Raw genomic sequence first — 19463 nt, 5'->3', positions numbered from 1 at the left:
GCCAGGCAGTGGGCGGGAGGGCGGAAAGGCGGGAGAGCGGGAGAGGGAAGTGGGGTGATGGGGGCTGGGAGGCAGATAGAATTTTCATGATTGTTATTTTTGTTATTATACAGCGAGAGGAAGGGGGGGAGGGAGGGAGGGGGGGAGATAAACGGCGTTGGTTAATCTGAGGCATTTTGCGGAGCGCTCCATTATCGGGCAGGTTGGGCACGTCGAGGGGGTTATTTTTCCGAGGGATCTTTGGCCCCGGTAATTAAGCTCCATTCACCAGGCCCTGTTCCCCAAATTAAAAATTTGTCATTAAGTGGAATTTACCATAATGCCTTTTTATCTGCCGGCGCTTCAGCATGCGTGCATGCATGTGTGTGTGTGTGTGTGTGTGTGTGGGGAGGGTAGAGGTGAAAGGGGGGCTATGGGAGGGGACAACCAGTAAGGGGTTACACTGTGGTCACACGCACAGACAAACACACATGAATGCCCCTGTTTGCGCGCGCACACATGCACACACGCACGCATGCACGCACACACACACACACTCTGAGGAGAAAGGGCAAATTGAAAAACTGAAATAATCCTGGACAGCACACGTTTGCATGAGCAAACACAACACACACACAGACACCCACTGACAGACAGACAGACACACACACACACACACACACACACACACACACACACACACAGCCTTCAATCCTTCAAATCCACAGCCTTTGGGGTAATTAAATAATGGTGCTTTAAAGTTTTAATTTAGATTTGGCTTTTTCCTTCCTCATCCTACTGTATGCCGTTAAAAACACACACACATTCATATGCACACACACACACACGCGCGCACACAACCTCAAAACAGCCAGTCACAGTCGTTTATAGACTTCATCCAGCGAGATAGCCCTCGATGGGCAAGGTACATTGGAGAGAGTGAATGATTGAAGAGCAGAATCTCTGTCTCTACAGGCTTTCTAAAACAATACAATTATTAGTCTTTAATTAGAGCAGCCCCTCTGTGGGACAGGGGACAGACAAAGAACAATAGAGGATTAGAAGAGGAGCTCCTAATATGGCTCTTTTATCGCTTCATTCAAATACAGTTTATAAATGCATCCAGCTGTCCTCTTCACCTGGCGGAGTCGGAAGCTGCTGGTAGATTTGGGACAGGATGGGAACAAAACAATGTTATTTAGGGCAGCAACTATGGAAAATGATTTTTTTCTATTAATTCATCTATGATTATGCCTTCAAATAATCGATTCTTTATGACATAAGTTGTCAAAAATAATGGGCTGCCATGGTGACCTTGGAGAAGGCTCCCACCATGAATGCCCCTAGTTCAAGTCCAGCCCGAAACTTTTGTTGCATATGGTCCCCAATCTCTCCTCATTTCTTGTCATCTCTCTCCTGTCAACTCTAAAATGCATAAAAAATTATTAATTTCTATCCTAAATGACCTGAGATGCAAGTAATGTCTCTACATGGCTTACTCCGTCAAACCATAAGTCAAAAACCCCCAAAGTATTGTTATGACAACTTTTACCTTATAAATGACTCAGAAGATTAATAGGTCATTTCAGATTAATCAGTTAAACACTATTATCATTATCATTAAGAGTGTAAAGAAAGAGCAGGACTGAAGACCTGTCAGTATGATCAATACCACACAAAAACTCATAAATTAATAAGACAGTAGCAGGATGCCGCATTTACGATCCCAGGCAATAGGTGGTGTGGTTGAAAAAAAGCAACTCTGATGTCTAAACCCAAAAACTGTACTAGATACCGATACAAGAGGATGCAATGAGTAAGACCCCTGAAGTCATGTGATGGAGATGAAACTATATGGTCATGGTTATATTGAGTCAGTCAACCTTCATTTCAAGTTCTCTACATGACTAACAATGAATAATGATATAATGTGAGTGATTACAAACCAGCCACCGTCACCTTACACTGTCTCTGTTTGCTTCAGACAACTGAAAAACTTGTGGCCACTTAACATCTCTCTCCTATTATTTTAGCAGATACAGGAATATCCCTCTGACTCTCTGAATGCCATCGCAGAGTGAAGGTGGGGAAATAAGGCCCTAAAAAAACAGAGAGGGGGGTCTGGAGGAAGAGCAGAGGAGGTGGAGGAGGAGGGCGAAAAGGAAGGAGGAGGACGAGAGGAGGGGGTGGACAGATGGCAGAGGTTATGCCTGGCTGAAAGGGGCAAGATGGGAGGAGGCTGCTCTGGGTGTTCAGGGTGTGTGTGCGTGTGTGTAATGGGAGGAAATGCCGCGCTTTACCCCCACTCCTCCACATGCAGAGCTCATCCTTAAGAAATCCCTCTATCTCCCCTCTAGGTCCTCTCTCTCGCCTCTTTTTCTTTGATTTATTTCCTTCAACTTCCCATGACTCCTCGTTTACAGATGTCAAAGGTTCATCAAATCCATTTAAATAAATGTCTGACAGACTTTTCCCTTAATATCAAATCCGGCTCTGGGCTCAGTTGATCCCATATTGGCTGGAGATTGTATTCAGTGATGAACTAAATAATTAGGTCTTACTGCATCTGATTGACAGATAAAACCTGGTTAAAGTAAACTACAGATAGAGCCAAACAACAACATGCTGTCAAAATCTGGAAATGTGTGTGTGTGTGTGTGTGTGTGTGTGTGTGTGTGTGTGTGTGTGTGTGTGTCCAAAATACAGCGCAGGGAGGAGTGGCAGAATGGCAGGGGGAGAGCAGAGAGAGATAGGGGGTCTTATTTACTGTCGTTTAATTTGCTCCCCTCTGCTCCGTCCATCCCTTGGTTTTTCTGACAGGTAATAAAAAGCGGGAGCTTTCCTGACAAGCCCATTTGAATTTGGATTGAATAATATAACTGTAGGGTTTCCCACATAACGCTCTGTCCAAGCGTGCAACGGTGCACAGACACACTGGCAGTCCCTCTGCCTGCCAGGGTGTGAGTACTGTGTGTGTGTGTGTGTGTGCATGTGTGTCTATGGTGCTTATCACTGCACACATGCACAGACAAACACACAGGTTCTTACGTCATGGTAGTTAATGCAACAGCAATAATGAATTCCTGCAAGTAGCCACCATGCCACTCCCATATGCCAATCTCCAAATCTTTGCCCGACCTCTCTTCCTCTTTTTCTTTTTCCGCACCCCCTCCTCTTTATTCCCTCTTCCTGCTTCTGCCCAAGATCCCTTCATCCCACCTCCTCTTCTTGTCTTACCTCATCCACCACTCACCCTCCCCCCTCCCCCTCCTCCTCCTCCTGCTCTCGGTAGCTGCTGAAATCCCATTCCCCGTGGGGCAGGCTAAATTGAATTGGCGTGTTTATATGAACAACAGGGCCGTTGCTTTAATATACCTTAGAGTTTATGCCTAATGCCTCCCTGCTAATACCGCTGGAGCTCACCGCCCTCACTCAACACACGTCGCTTTTATGGAACTCATAAAAGAGACAGAATAGCAAGGGAGGAGGATGGAGAGATACTCTCTGGGAGTGCACTTGTGTTGCTTACTTGTGTAAGCAAGAGGGAGAAAGAGAGGAAGAGGTGAGACGCCTGTTAATACATCTTAACAACTTATCCGTTTTATCACACCTCATCCTACAGTATCCCCTCACTATAAACCTGCACACACTAGCACATACACACTAACACACACACACTTTCATCCCTCCAGTGTGGAGTGTGAATGAAAAAAGGAGAGACAGAAAGGGAGGAAGATTTTTTTAGATTAGTGAGTAATGCTGAATAAATATCCGGAGATTTGGTTGAGGGAGTCGGTCATGCTCGTCGACTTGCAAACATCCTCCATTTTCTCTGTCTCCCCCCTTCTTTCTTCCCTTTCTTTCTCTCGCCTGTCCCCTTTCTCTTCTGGCCCTGTGTCAGCCTACAAAAGGCCCACAGTACAAAGGAGAGAACCAGGCCTGAGACACTCAACCCAATTACTATTGATCAGTCTGCACTCAGAGGAGAAAAATGCGCTCACCTGCGCGCACACACACAGCTATATAAGCACACGCATATAAATCTGTCTAGATACAGCAAGTCCTGTAAGGTCATGGTTATTTGTTCGCAGCTGACTTGTAACACTGACCGCTGAGGACTCTTTAAAAAAGGAAAACCATCTAACACTTTTCCAGGCTTCATTACTTTTACCGTTTACGTTTTTTGGCCCAAAAATAGAGAGCTGTAGCAGCACAAGAGTCTGGCTTTTAGTTTAAACCACAGTGTTTGTGGTGTACAAAAACACAGTGGCTACAAACTGGAAGAGTGTTAATAAATCTATAAGGCACTGCTATTCATTTAGGTTTGTTCTGGTCAAAGTAGATCTGTGTAGCACGACGAATTAGACAACAAGATGGAAAAACGCTGGAAAAACAAGAGGGCAAAACAGAAAAAATAAAAAAAATCAACGTGGTATGTCAGTGATTCCTGTAGGCTATGAGAACATCACACCATAACACAGTATCATAACGATAAACTGAAACCATTCAGTGTTGATCCAGTTTTGCTTTTTAATTTTTTATTATTACTGTTCATTTTTTAAACCCCAAACTCCTCTTTACAATGGGACAGAGAGAACTCATGTACCTAAAATAACCTTTTCAGTTTTACACCATATTTGGGATATTTACTTTACTTGTATAGTAAGTTTATCATTTTCTATTAGAAATATCATATTATACAACAAATTCGTCATAAAATCCCAATCTCTGAAGATTAGAAATAGAGATTTAAATTTTCAACATATAACTAGATTAAAAATATCCTTAGTTTAGACAGATGTTTCAATCTGCTGAAAGTTGGGAAAACTGAACAACAATCAAAGCTAGAATCTAGCTTTTAAAATATGTTTTACATTATTCAGAAATTCAGAAACTCACCTTCCATCAAACCTGCATTCTCAGTATGATTATTTCAACCAGTTGGAATATATATATATATATATATATATATATATATATATATATATACACACACATATATATTTGCTTGTTACATTGGGTATCTGATATTTACAATTACTCCAAATCTATATTAAATTCTGGTCAGACTGTTTACAACTCCTGTTCAAACTAATGTGAAAGATGATTGAGAAAAAAAAAACAGATTACAGAGGAAAGCAGGAGCTTTAGGGAGACCTTGAAGACAGCATAAAACCCAAATGCTTTCCCATTAGAGGATCCCAAACCAAAACCTTTAAAAGTTTGCAAAGCCCTGCTCGTAGGTGTCTGCACACACTCACAGACACACGAAACAAATCTCACATTAAGGCTGTGATGAACTCTGCTTGTTGTCTGGAAGCCTGCGCCGAAATATCAATGACTAAACTCCCCAACGAGCTAGTAACTATCTCCTTAGCTCTGATTTTATCCTCAATAATTAATTTTCTCTCCCAACGCCGACTTCGGCTTTATCAGTCGCTCGCCGCCAGAATCTCAGGATTCCATTTAACCATAATCCCTCGGATAAAGGGGCGGCCAAGGTGTGCTAATGCACAGGCATGCGTGCACACAGGAACACGTGCACGAGCAAAGACTTAAACTTCATTCACAGACACATAATGTCATAGACCAGATACACAGATGTGGAAGGACAACTAGTCATACTAATGCTGGGCTGTTTTACCAACAAAGGAAATATTCCCTACTGATAATTACCATTTATCACATTTAGGCACACTAAGTCCACTCAGAAGGAGAGAATATGCAGAATGATGCCACAGTGTTCACTGTCAGCTGTGTGACCTCTCAAACAGATCCCAGATACAAGCTGGATTAGCACAGGAAAGCCTATAGCGTGAATCCTGACCCTGCGAGCCTGGCATAGCAACAGCCACGTAACCAGGGCTTGGTCTTGTTGTATGGAAAGATGGTTGGGAATGGGAGTGGAGGAATAAAGAGATGGGATGGATGGAGGGAGGGGTGGAGCTGGAGGGTTAGGGGAAGAAAGGTGGCGTGGCGGGTGTGGATGCGCACTGATGTCAAATTTCCCTCCCCGCCCTTTGCCTGTGCTCGCTTCAGAAATATTTACGAGATCATGCTGATAAATGAACTTCCGCTGACAACCGCACTGATCACATCAACATATTCTTTATGGAATATCCACTTGTTTCAGATACAGGCTACATCTTACTACATCTTAGTGTGTGTGTGTGTGTGTGTGTGTGTGTGTGTGTGTGTGTGTGTGTGTGTAAGAGCTAGAAGTTAGCTTTATCTATATTTTGTCCAAGTTTTTAAAAGATGTGGCCAAGGACGCAACATCCAGCATGACAGCATACAGCCAGCAATACACACTGAAATATCCTGAAATTAGAAAATGTGAGTAATAATGTTGAAAATGATGAAATGGTCCAAATCCTGATGAGTGTGATTCACTTAGCAACTGACTCAAGACATGGGTGTTCATTTCAGAGGGGACAGGAGACATGTCCCTGTCAGTGTTTAGAACATCTGCATTGTCTCCAACACCACCCAAAAAAACACTGAAGTTGCAGAGGACTTTTATTTTGACAAAAGCAAAGATATTTACACCATAAATTGATCCACTAAAGGAACAAAACGGTGCATTAAGAAATTACCAGAATGCAGGAAATTTAAGTGTTTGAATTTTCTGGTGGAGAACCTGAAAACCCCTCATTTCATATGTTTGTGCCCCAACATTCACACAAAACATTTGCACTCCATTTAAGATAATATCCCTTTTTCAGATATGGGCCTCCTTCTTTTACACTTCTCTCATCCATCATAGAATAATTGCTTGCATTTCATCTGTTAAGAGTTGGCATTTGCCTCCCAGGACGACTCCTTCAGTCTTTAGCGTGTTCCAGCAAACACCTAAATCCTGGTATTTAAGGGCCTATTAACTGGCAAGCTCTTGGATCCTAATGGGACTCCTAATTAGTGCTTTATTGAAGGCAGGTGTGATGGAAAGGTCAAGCAGTTAAGCTTACATGTGCTGTAAACACATAGAGCACTAGCATCAATATATAGCTATGAAACAACACATAGCAGTGGGAAAAATTGGAATAAAATGAAAGAGAAAAAGAAATCAGCAAAGGAGGAAGAGGAAGATGAAGGGAAAGTGAGACAGGAAGAGAAAGAGAGGAGGACAAGGAACGGGCTAGATTGACTGAAATATGGTGAGTGCCAGCTCGGCCAGACCAGGCCCAGCTGGTCTCTGTCTGACGAGTGCCTTAATTAAGAGACATGGGGAGAAGCCTTGGAATGGCCACATACACACTGCCAGGAGCCTCTGGAGAGGAAACTGCTAAACAGGCACACTTGTGTGTCTGTGTGGTACACTGCCAAGAATCTCACACACACACACACACACACACACACACACACACACAGAGTCATCCTCTGGGACCTTGTGAAAAACATTGCCCAGCTATTATTAGGCAACCCTTTGCATACCGAAGCAAGTGTACTAACCTTAAATGTGAGCATTTGTGTGTTTGGGGTTCTCCCTCTTATCCTGTTGACTGTTAAACTGAACTTCTGATTCCAAAACAGCTCTGCTACTGTCGTGCTGATGCCCACAGAATAAGAGGGGAGAGGTAAAGAGGGGGGGAGAGGAACGAGGCGAGGGGAGAAGGGGTGATTTTGTGGATCCATGACTGCCTTTGCTCCCCACCCTCGCCCCTCTTCCTCCTGTTCCTCATCCCAAAAACGTATTAATATTAATACATATCCCTCCGAACCCTTCCCCTCCTCCATCCCCAAAAAAATATCACCACCCTAGGCTACCAGTTAATAAAGCCCTCTCGACGACCCCTCCCTGCCCAAAAAGCCAAGAAAGACAATAAGGGGAAAGTTCTCCGGCCAAATAAAAGAACAGAAATTAATACAGTCTCACGGGACCTCCCTCTGTCCCACTGTCACCCCCCACAATAATTTGATTTCCTATTAAGTGATTGCTTAATTATAATGATTATTATTGGTAATTGTAATTGACATTTTTTTTCCTCCACTCGTCTCTGTCCCTTCCCTCCCGTCCCTGTCTTCAGGTCTTCTTAAAAGGACAAGACGGATGGTGAAAATGCACAAGGGAGTAAAAAAAGGTGGCGTAAATCAGGCCAAACCTGAATGGCACTTGACAATATGACATTTAAAATACGGTTATGGTCCCACACTGCGCTGCCCGCCAGCACGTACAATGCAGGATTAAGGTGTTGAGGCTTAGAAGTTTTATTTAATCATACATGAGTGTGTTTCAGTGTGTGTGTGGATTTGTCTAGATGTCTTATCCTGTAGCTTCAGGGCACAATGTCTGCTGCAGGTCTCCTTAGAAAAGAGATTCTTGCTCTCAATGGGATATCCTGGTTAAATAAAGGTTAAAGAAGAAGACAGGGATTCCCTATGCTATCCCCCCCTCCACACACACACACATTAAACTACAGTAGGGACCCTCTGGTCTCCAGTTTATTACCCCTTCCTCCAGGCTACAGTTACTGAAAACGGGAGGTTGTATGTTTTTGCTATGAAAGAAAAAAAAATACATCACATTCATCCTGACACCTTCAGCAGTGAATTTGACGTCTCAAAATCACAAAAATCAAAAACCACAGTTGAGCAGCTCCACATAAAAAGCGTACAGTGTTGAAAACTATTTCATTTTATGTCACATTCTTTCTCTATTCGGAACTAAAGACGGTGAAACTTCGTTCCAGTGGGCCAGGGCACGGTTATTGGGCTCACCTCAGGCGTGGTGAGGCTGACACCAGCTCTCTCACACACACACTTTTGTCTTTAGATGCACACACCTTCACACTCCAACACACACAACATCCAACCTTGCATCACACCTTCACTTTCACTCTAAAATTTTCTCTCATTTTCACGATGGGAAATATTGTCGTCATTGTCCATAATAATATCTTTAATAACTAACCCATTACAAGATGTTTTTCTTTAATATATAAACACCACCAAAGAAAGATCTTGGTTTCAGGACACCTGGCCTGCAGTGTGTGTGTGTGTGTATGTGGGAGTGTGCGTGTGTGGATGTCTGTAGGTTTAGCCGAAATGTTTTCTACTAGATTATATTTAAATACTGCCCCTTACTGACGCTGAAGAACAAACAGCCGCATTAATACAAATGAGCACCTGCAGCCGCAACCACAGATGTCCGTGGGTGTTTTTTAGTCAAAGTTTCCACGAAAAAAAATAGAGAAATTTTCATAGATTATTTTGACAAAGACTACTTTCAGACAGGATGGCTTGTCTCTTCCAGATGCAGATTAATGTGGTATAAATAAACTCTACATATCAGCATAAAAGAAAGACGTTCTGCAGCAGAAGCACAGCTGAAATTCGAGAATGTCTGCAGTAACGAACAGCAGGGATAATAATCTGTTAGTAATTCTACCATATGAACGCAAGTAGAGGTAGAAAAATGTTGTAATAAATAAGTCATTTATACAACATTTTCAAAGTCACATTTCTATAATTACATACAATTAACTCTTTTGCTATATCATAATGTTCAATTTCACTTTTCGCTAGAACCATGAACCTAAATCCAACGTGCACAAATTATTTTAAGAATCAAATTCAAATTCATGAAATTGCAGTTATTCAAATGGCCTCAACTTAAAACTTCAAACAGCCCGATTCAAATGTGGCCGACATGTCACCACTGTGAAGCGGCTTGCGAGATAAACAGCTGTTTCATTTATCTTGAAAAACACAGCACCAAAACCAGATTTGCGGTTTTCGTATGGAGCCACATCAGGTCAAGTGTTATCTGAGAAGGTTCAACTGTAAGAAAAACTACACACACACACACACACAGACTGACAGACAGAGCTGGATGTCAGTGTGTGCAGACAGAGATCCGGCTGTGTTAGAGCCACTCTGAGATCTTAGCCTGGAGACAAACCGGCCCTGACCGACAGCAACACCGTGGCCGATCCTTTTCAAGGCCTGTCTCATCCACTTTAGCTTACCCGCTCTCATCTCTCTCTCCCTCTGTCTGATGCTGAGCCTCACTGTCCGCCGTCCACACAGATTTCTTTGGATGTAAAGTCAAGGGCTGTTTCGCATATTTCTGATTTGATCTTAATTTCTGCTGCCTCCTTTCTGCTGTTCTTCACCCATGTAAACAATAAATTTATCTCAATTTCTACAGTCTACGGTAAAGGAAGGATTAAACAACTGACAAAATTGAACTGACAGCGGATCTGTTCAGTAACGATATGAACAAGAGACAACAATAAAATGTTAAATGAGACAGAAAAAAGGCAACTTATTAAAACTTCCTTCGCGATTGTGCCTTCATTTAGTGAAAGTTCTCTGGGTAGGTGAAGGTGAGTTCAAGGTAACAGTGTGAGAGCCATCTTTGCTCTAAATGCTGTATATACATTAGATTGGAAAAAACAAATATCACAAAGCAGTTGCATCGCACTCGCTGATGAATGTGTCCAAAAATAGCTGAGTAAAATCAAGTAAATTAGAACGTAAATGCCAGACGTAGAAATTATTTTGACAAATATAAGAAGTAAACCCCCTCGCACTCAACACCCAAACACACGAGAACAGACATGACAGCTGACTGAAGGGATTTTTCATATCACAAAGAAACTGCTGTTTAATTTACCAGATTACAGTTGTCATTAGATTTCAGTGGCCGCTGGCGTCAAGTGATTGTTCAATCCAAAGCTTTTTAAAAGCGTCGGGCTTTCAACTGAATTTCTACGATTTATTTTGCATGCGCTAATATTAGGCCTACACAGTAGTCTCATCTAATTTGCATATCCTCTGTAAAAACTGGATAATACAAGTCAAACTATGGCACAGCGATTTCATGGTGTGGGTGCATGTGTGTGTGTGTGTGTGTGTGTGTGCCTGTTCAAACACACTGTGTGGTAGTGTGGGTGTGGCGTTACACCTCGTGTGGCACTGGGCAGCCAAGATAAGAGCTGATCCTATCCATGCCTCCCTTCTGCAGCGCCCGCCCGCCCACCCACACACCCACAACACACACACACAAACACACACAGAGCCACCATCACACACCTAGTGTGGTACCCAGCATGCCATTGTAATCTCATTTTACAATCCTGATGCCCGCAGCCACAAACACACAGAGAAGCCAACTAAATCCATATTTCGCTCTGTTCGTACAGTACGCTGGCATTTGAGTTAAGATGATACACACTTCAAAATATACAAAGGCCAACTGAGGTCTCAGAGTGAAGAAGCTGCAGGAGAAAAGCTTCAGGCCTGAAGCGGCATCACTCATTCACACACATATGAAAGTACAGAGTGAAACTGAGTTCAACCAATACATACGAGACTATAAAAACATTTTCGGCAATGTGTACAGCATGGCAAAACTGTAAGGAGCACAGCAGAGAGAAAACTATATTTGAGAGGAGAGGAGAGGAGAGGAGAGGAGAGGAGAGGAGAGGAGAGGAGAGAATAGAGCTTACCTTCCTCCTCTGAGAGATAGAGAGAGTTAACCTTTGGATACAGGCACACAAACACACTTCTTTCTCTCTAATTCACTAAGACTTTCAGTGAAGCACACACACACACATACACAGACACACACTCTGATGTGATCGGCCACCCCGATAGCGAGCTAGAGCTGACTCTCTAAGCCTCAAACAAAGTTTGGTGTGCACTGACCAAGACCGAGGGGACAAAAAAAGCGAAGGAGAGAACTGGGGGGAGCGACAGAGACAGAAGAGGAAAAAAAAAGTGTGACCACTGAGTGAAGTTTAACCACTTACGATTCAAGTTTAGCTTCAGCACACCCCGCCTACACCCCCGGATTCATTCACGGGCATGTACACGCACACCTCTCCGGGTGGGAGAGGCACTGAGCTGGATTTTGGGAAGCCCTGCTTTTTCTCTCTTGTTCCATCTGGTTGCTGCTGCATGGCTGCCGGACAGGCAGACGGCCCTCGCTCATCCCCCTTTTCTCTACTATCTTTTCTCTTTTCCTTATCCAGTGTCCCTACAGATCCACCCACCAACAGCTGCCCCTGTACGGCCAGGTGACAGATAGCTACTCGGGCTCTGTGTGTGCATCGGTGTGTGTGTGTGTCCGTGTATTTGATAAAAACCATATGTGATGGAGTGAAAAAAGATTAGATTGTAAAAGTATGTGAACAAGTGACACCATGTAGGAGGGAGACAGAATGAGAAAGAGAGAAAGAGGATGAAAGGATTCAATTTCTGTAGGGTGAAAGGGGGAGACTAAGTGTAGTGAATGTGATTTGATGGTGATGCTGAGATGGGGTTTAGGCGTACAAATACTATTAGTCACTGCTGTGCAAACCTGTTACTCACACACACACTCATACACACACACACATACAAATGTGAGAAAGGCAAGCCGGGCTCTCAGGCTACAGGAGTCTACACATAACATGGCATATAAAAACAGAAATCAATCTTTATATTTGCCCAACAGCCCTTGGTTATGGATGTAACGGTTATTGTAGTCATAAAAATTCAACCTAAAATTGGCCTTCTCTCTCCATTTGTACGTAAAATAAAAAGGGTATGTGGAACAAATTCCCAAAAGAAAAAAATAAGTCAGTGTACTCTCTCGGCTTGAAGCATAATTTAACCTCCACCAGCAAAGAGGACAAGAGGAGGAATAATCAAAACTGTATCCTACTTCCATATAACATACCTTTTGTATTCACTTTGAACTATACACTAATATCTATACTATACTGTGTTTGCAGTAAGTGCACATTAAATGAATTTACTTCGATCAATATACTTACTATGCTGACTTGAAGGGAAATGGTGCAATATGTAAGGAAATGGACACCAATCAAACAGCTATTTCGAAACGCTACTTGCATTATCAATTGATGTGACAATTACTTTCTTGATTAATTGATTATTCATTCTATAAAATGTTTGAAAATTAAGGTGACACCTTCAAATGTTTTGTTTAGCTCGATCAACGACCAAAATCCGAAGATATTCAGTTTACAATATATAGAGCAGCAAAAAACAGCAAACTCTCACATCTAAGGAACCAGAAAATACTCAGTACTGCTGCTTGACAAGTAAATCTAAATATTTCAACTATCAAAATAGTCAAAATACTTATCAACTAATTGGTCCGCACTAAACCCCTCAGCCAATTTCACACTTCATAAACACAAAGACAAATGTTTGTCAAAGATTTAAAGGTCCAATGTGTGGGATGTAGTGGCATTTATTGGCAGAAATGGTATATAATATTCATTACAATGTATTTGTTTGTTTATATTCACCTGAAATAAGAATCATCATGTTTTATTAACCTTATAATGAGCTGTTTATAGCTGTTTACATACGGAGAGGGTCCTCCTCCATATGTTCTACAGTAGCCTAGAACAAACAAATCATATAATGGCTCTAGATAGGATCGTTCACGTTTTTACGCCTGCCACTGTAATTCTCTCACATGCTTAGAGCACAGGATAAGTTTCAGTTCTGCAACCTAACCAGTAGATGCCACTAAATCCTACACACTCAACCTTTAATAGCACTTATTTATAATTTTCCACGATCATCCTCATCTCACCACCATTCATACTTCGTTTCAATGTACTGCAGGTCTGACCAGCTCCTTCACTTCTCTTGTGCAATGCATTGTGGGAAAATAGTCTTAATCAGCAGCTAACTTAATTTTTTAAAAATCTGCATATTGAGTAGGGATGCACCGATCCGATATCTGGATCGAATATCGGCACCGATATCATCAAAATGGATGGATCAGGTATCGGAAAATGCAACCTATACATGAGGCGATCCTTTCCCTTTGAATCTATTGTGACATGAGCTACGTCACACGTCATGGAGCGAAGGAGAGAATCTGCTGTGTGGAGGAATTTCACACTATTTCAACTGCTGTTGCACAATTGTTTATTTTCATTAAAAATAAATAGTTCATCATGGCATTAACCTGTTTCATCTTGTTTCATTTTATCTTAGGAAAGAACTGTGTAGTCATCAATGCCTGATGCCTCTAGTCTTTTCTGTGCTACATGTAAAGGTATAGCTTTTTAGGTCAACCATGGTATCGGATCGGTATCGGGTATCGGCTGATACTCAAAGCCACAGCATCGGGATTAGTATCGAAACTGAAAGAGCTTGATCGGTGCATCTCTAGTATTGAACATACTAAAAGACCACAGTTGGTGGGGTTTCCCCAGAGCAAATTGTTTAGCAGAGGTGGTAGCCACCCAGATCTTCATGTACCAACTTAATTATCTGAAATAGCACCTCGATATTATGTGTGATTTTAGACAGCATACCAGCATCACCAAATTAAAAAACACGTGACAGGAGTTAAATGTAATAGAACAGTGTTGGCCTCTAGACATATTACAAACACGTCAACAGTGCCGTCTAAACAATAACAATGGCACAATATGGCATTAACAATCATTTACCGTCCCCATTAAATGGTGGCTGATCTGGCCCTTTGCTTGGAGGGTAAGAAGCTCCCAAATCTTATCGCTGGTTTCAATATATACATATTTTTTGCCACTGTTCTTCTTCTTTTGAGTTAGATGCTAACTGTTAACAGCTATTTTATTAAATCTCTCTGTGATGGTTCGCAAGCATAACACCTAGTCAAAATGTCACGACCGTACCGCCCATAATCCCGTCCTGTCAGTTGTCCCAACATCAGCTGACGGACATAGTTTTGGCACTGTTACTACCTCTGGTGCCAGCTTAAAGGCGAGACAACTCTGTCCCCCCATTCTGCGATTGTACCATTTATACAGAACGGCGAGGCATTAAATTCCTGCCTTAAAGAGGTAGTGTAGAGGGGGCTACTGAAACCCTAGCTGGTGAATTCTTTACTTTTCTTGTTACCAACAGATTGTATAAAAAGACTAAAACAAACAATGTGTTAGTTTGTCTCTCAGCCTCAAGCTCTGTTCCTACTGAAGACCTAAATCTTTAAAAATGGCTGGCCAATTTTCAACTCAAACAGAAGTACACAGTGCATTTGTTGGGGATGATTTTTAGCACCTATTTCTTGCACTAGTGAGTGTTGACAGCAGCAAGACCGACTGAAAATAAACTACAGTACTTATGGTCAGTGTAATGAATGAACGTGTGTGTTTGGACAACAGTGGAGCTCTACGACCTATCTATAATACTAATAATTGTTAAGATCAATTCATTGTCTTTTTATAGGATTCTTCATGACAAGAAAAACATATTTTGTCCTTTCCAGTGTGAACACACACTACATAATCAACGCCTGCTCAGAATTACTGTGTAGAATCGAATTATCTTACAGCTCAAGACTATTGAGGCTCGTCCCTCAAATTTCTTTGCTTTCAATTCCTTTTTTTTCTTGGCTAAACCCTCCCCCATTCCTCCCACTTTAAGACCCCTTCCACACCACACCCATGACCCCCCATGTGCAGACATGAGGTCAAGCTCCAAAGATCACAGAGAGAAGCCAGACGAGGGAGAGAGAGAAAGGGAGAGAAAGAGAGACAGAGACCTAAAATCCTCCTTTCCTCCCAAAACCAGGCCAAAACCTCAAGCCTTCCCACCAGCTCCAGACCCCCTCCTTTAGCCTAGTTGTGTGTAGAGGAGGCAGTGAGCACTCTTGCAGAAACATCAGCCCAGGGAAATTCAAATGAGGAAGAAACGGTGAGAGAGACACAGAGAGAGACAGAGTGGGAGAGAGAGACCACAATAGTGAGAAAATAGGATAAAAGAATGAGATGGGAGAGAGTTAGGTAGGAGGGAGGAGGAGGGGGGGGGGGGCAGGAGAGGTTGCTGGAGAGGTTGCTGAGGCTGCAGGTTAAGATAATGTGTAGATCTGAAGAGATTTGCAGGGAACATTTTTATTCATTTTTTGATTACTCCCATCTCTCCCGACCTCCCCTCCCTCTCCTTCTGCGTTGTTGTCTCTCCGTTTGTTTGTTTTTGGCATTAGCGTTATGACTGTTGGTATGCGCGTGTATGTACACATGCATGCTGATTAGAAGAGGAATATTTTATAAACACAAATATTCACGCTCGCACAAGCCCTCGCGCACATATCAATACATAATGCACACAAACATACTTAAAGATGCATCAGAGAGGCGAGCGACTGGGCAGACAGTGCCAGGAATGTTAAGAGCTTACAAATTCGTAAACATGCAGACGCAGATGCTGCATATGTACATACAAACATGCACACACACACAGAGTGCTCACAGTGTAGCCCATCGCTGTGCCCGCTCCTTATCAATGTGCTGCAGGTGGGCTAAGTGTTCTGAATGAGCTGGACCGAACAAAATGACTCATTGCTTCCATTCTCCGCACATTCAGACATACAAAAACATACGACAAAAGTCTGAACAACGCACAACACGCCCTGCACAAACATATCTATCTCAAAGATAGATGAGACCACACAGAAACAAAGACACACCTGCGCTGCTGTCAGACCCTCCCTCCAGGTTGAGTGAGATGCTCTGGTCTCCATCCTGCTTCTCTCGACCCAGGATCATCCAGTTCTCCAGACAGTCCGAGTCAGAAGAATCAGACGAGTCAGACTCAGACTCTGATTCTTCTGATTCAGACTCTGAGCTGCTGGAGGCCACAGTCACCGGTGCACTGGGACTCTTTTTCTTGGTACCCTAAATAAACAAACAACAACCATGTTGTGGATGTCAGTATAAAGCTTTCAGTTGCACCACTGTGCATCCCTTACTAAACTGATCAAACTGCTTACTAACTACAAACTAAAGGTGCAGTGTGTTGGATTTAGTGGCATCTAGCAGTGAGGTTGCAAAACAGAAACTTCACCATGTGCCAAGCGGGTAGCGGAACTATGGTAGCCAACGTAAAAACTCAAATGGCCTTGTCTAGAGCCAGCATGTCATTTGTCCATTTTGGGCTACTGTACAACAACATGGGGGACTCTATAAAGCTGACTCGCTCTGTACGTAGCCATAAATGACTCATTCTAAGGTAAAAAAAAACAACAACTTATTTTTAGATGATTATAAACATATCAAAACATAGTTATCAATATCATATACCAGTGTTGCCACATGACCATGAATCCTATACAGTGGACCTTTAAATGTGAAAGACAAATTTAAAAAACAATGTAAGCCTCATCGCTTGATTTCTGTGAAACATGTTAAGCCTTTTTAAAATATTATCACCTTATTCCTTGTTTTCCAACATAAAAAAAAAACATCAGCTAGAGTACTACTTAAGGGTAATGGTCTGCTATAGCAGTAAGTCTTTTACTAGCATTGGTATATGCTTCACCGATTGCTGCAGCTCAAACCACTCCACAGCAATCAATCACCTAGCTGACACTGGTCACTGGAAAGTAGCTTGACAAAACAGCAGCAGAATTTACTAAACACAATATGGCCTTAGTGGGAAACATTAGATCAAAACCATATGGCCTGACACAATCTGACAGACTTTTTAGAAAAAACAGATATATCAGACTTTACATGTATAATGTGTAAGTGCCACAAGAGGCAATCCAAGATGGATGCTTCATATTGACTCGTCTGGGGTTCAACGTGATTAAATCTATGGATATAGTGTTTTTTATCCAGTGCACAGTACTTGCAGCCCTCCCAAGAAAAAATTCTGGAATCATACGACTTATATCTTAAGTTGACAGATTATGTGAGTGCCCAGAAATCATAAACATGTGAATCTTTCCATCTCTACCACCCATCCCATATGATGTGACAGCAGCATTAGCTGTCGAGGACAAACAGCAGGACTGTCAAGCCTTGGATTTCTCCACAGCGGTGTGCATAAGGCTGAAGTAGGAGCAGCATCCAGTATCTGAAGAGTTTGGAGGTTTGTGTTTTATTTTTAGCCTTTCCGATATCAAAAGCATGTGAGCAAAAGTGTAAGTATAGAATTAAAATGTGTGTTCATCTGCTCTAAAGTAAGCTGCAGTCATTAGCAAGTCTGCTTAATAGATTACAAGCTACAGTGGTAACAGGGCTCAACAGTAACTGCTGCCATGTTGTCACTTGCAATCATTTTGAGAAATTGGCAACCAATTCTTGGCCTTTCTAGCCTGAATATGTTTATTTACAATAACTTCTGGGCAGAAAACCTTTGTGTCACATACATAAAATGGCACTAAGCAAACACTGCGTTAATTAGTTTGTAGCCACCTAAAAAAAACAAACCCTTTTTTCTCTACCTGTTGGGCCGGGGTGGAAGTCTGCAGTCGCTGTAAGCCTCCACCTTTTAAGGTGCAGACCCCTTCATCATCATCAGGAGTGTCATCCTCAGAGATGGAGATGACTTCAGGGCCGGAGTCTATCACAATGACCTCCTCAAAAAATGATGATGACGACCTCTGACCTTTAAAATTGCTTTTCCCCTTCTTCTGTTTATCAAGTTTCTCTTCCTTCTTCTTCTTCTTCTTCAGGGTCTGCAGTAACGTGCTCAAATCAGGTGACGGAGGCTTACTTTCCGCAACATCTGCAGTCTTCTCAGGCCCCTGGAGCTGCTGGCTGTCCTGGCCCTCAGCCTTCTCCCCTCTGTCCTCCTGCTCCTCTATCACCTCGGCATTAGAGGAGTAGTGGAGCTGGCTGTAGAGGTGGAACTCCAGCTCGCTGTTGGCCTCTGACCCCTCAGAGTCACCATCATCATCGTCTTGATAGAGATCATCATCCAGCTCCTCCCGGTCCTGATACGCACAGTACATCACCCCCAAACACACTCAATTCACACACACGCGCACACGTTACCGACACTCACACCTGGGGAGATGGAGAGCTCAGTGGCTGGAGTGGACTGCAGGGATAAAAACACACACAAAAAAGATGAGTTATTAAAGTTGTAAAATATAAAAATATTCATGTATCTGCAGTGTGAAATCATTTGGTAAAAAAATGCACTTTGGGGGAAAAACAACTCTTTGAATATTAGGCCAGTTTAATTTTATTTAGGGATGCACTGACTGTAAAATTCTAGGCTGATACCGATGTCTTGTTGTTGATGTCATTTTGTTATTTATTCACTCTTTTGTGCCAGGGAAATAAGGAAATCTTTATTATAAAAAAATAACTGAACTGTTTTAAACAACCTTTAATATAGCCTCACAGGAAATACTTTAAAAAATAATAAAAAAAAAAAAAAAAAGCTATTTAACTATAAATAATACACCATAAGTTCCTCTCTAGTATGCATTTGATATTGCTGTAAAAACATTACCAAATATCCCCTTCAAACAGCTGTATTTATTCAAGTTTCTTGCCAAAAACTACATTATACAGGATTACATTTGAACACACTATGATGACATTATAATTTAACTTCACCCAATACCCATTTGTATTGAAAAAAGCTTGAATGCGTCATAATGTACCTCAATGTGCCTCAGTGCAAGCTAATGTTAACTAGCTCTCCTTCTGCTGATTTCAACACGGATTTGCTGTTTGCAATGTAGCATTATCAGGGAAACAATAGGGTGCATCCCCTGACTTGTCGAT

At 42.1% G+C, this 19463-nt stretch overlaps 1 protein-coding gene across 1 annotated transcript in view; it reads right to left on the bottom strand.

Annotated features, from left to right (window-relative positions):
* Positions 1–19463, bottom strand: part of zcchc7 (zinc finger, CCHC domain containing 7) — a 60444-nt gene that overhangs the window by 36725 nt on the left and 4256 nt on the right. Inside the window, exons 2-3 of the mRNA XM_049572683.1 lie at positions 18167–18765; positions 16406–16613 (exon numbers count right to left, since the gene is read on the bottom strand). Coding sequence (XP_049428640.1) covers positions 16406–16613; positions 18167–18676 — 718 coding nt within the window. The 5' untranslated portion in view covers positions 18677–18765. The remainder of the gene's footprint in view (positions 1–16405; positions 16614–18166; positions 18766–19463) is intronic.

Source organism: Epinephelus fuscoguttatus, linkage group LG3, assembly GCF_011397635.1.
Source record: "Epinephelus fuscoguttatus linkage group LG3, E.fuscoguttatus.final_Chr_v1".
Taxonomy (NCBI): Eukaryota; Metazoa; Chordata; class Actinopteri; order Perciformes; family Serranidae; genus Epinephelus; species Epinephelus fuscoguttatus.
Note: the sequence above shows the minus strand (reverse complement) of the source record. Positions and strands in the feature narration are given on the sequence as shown.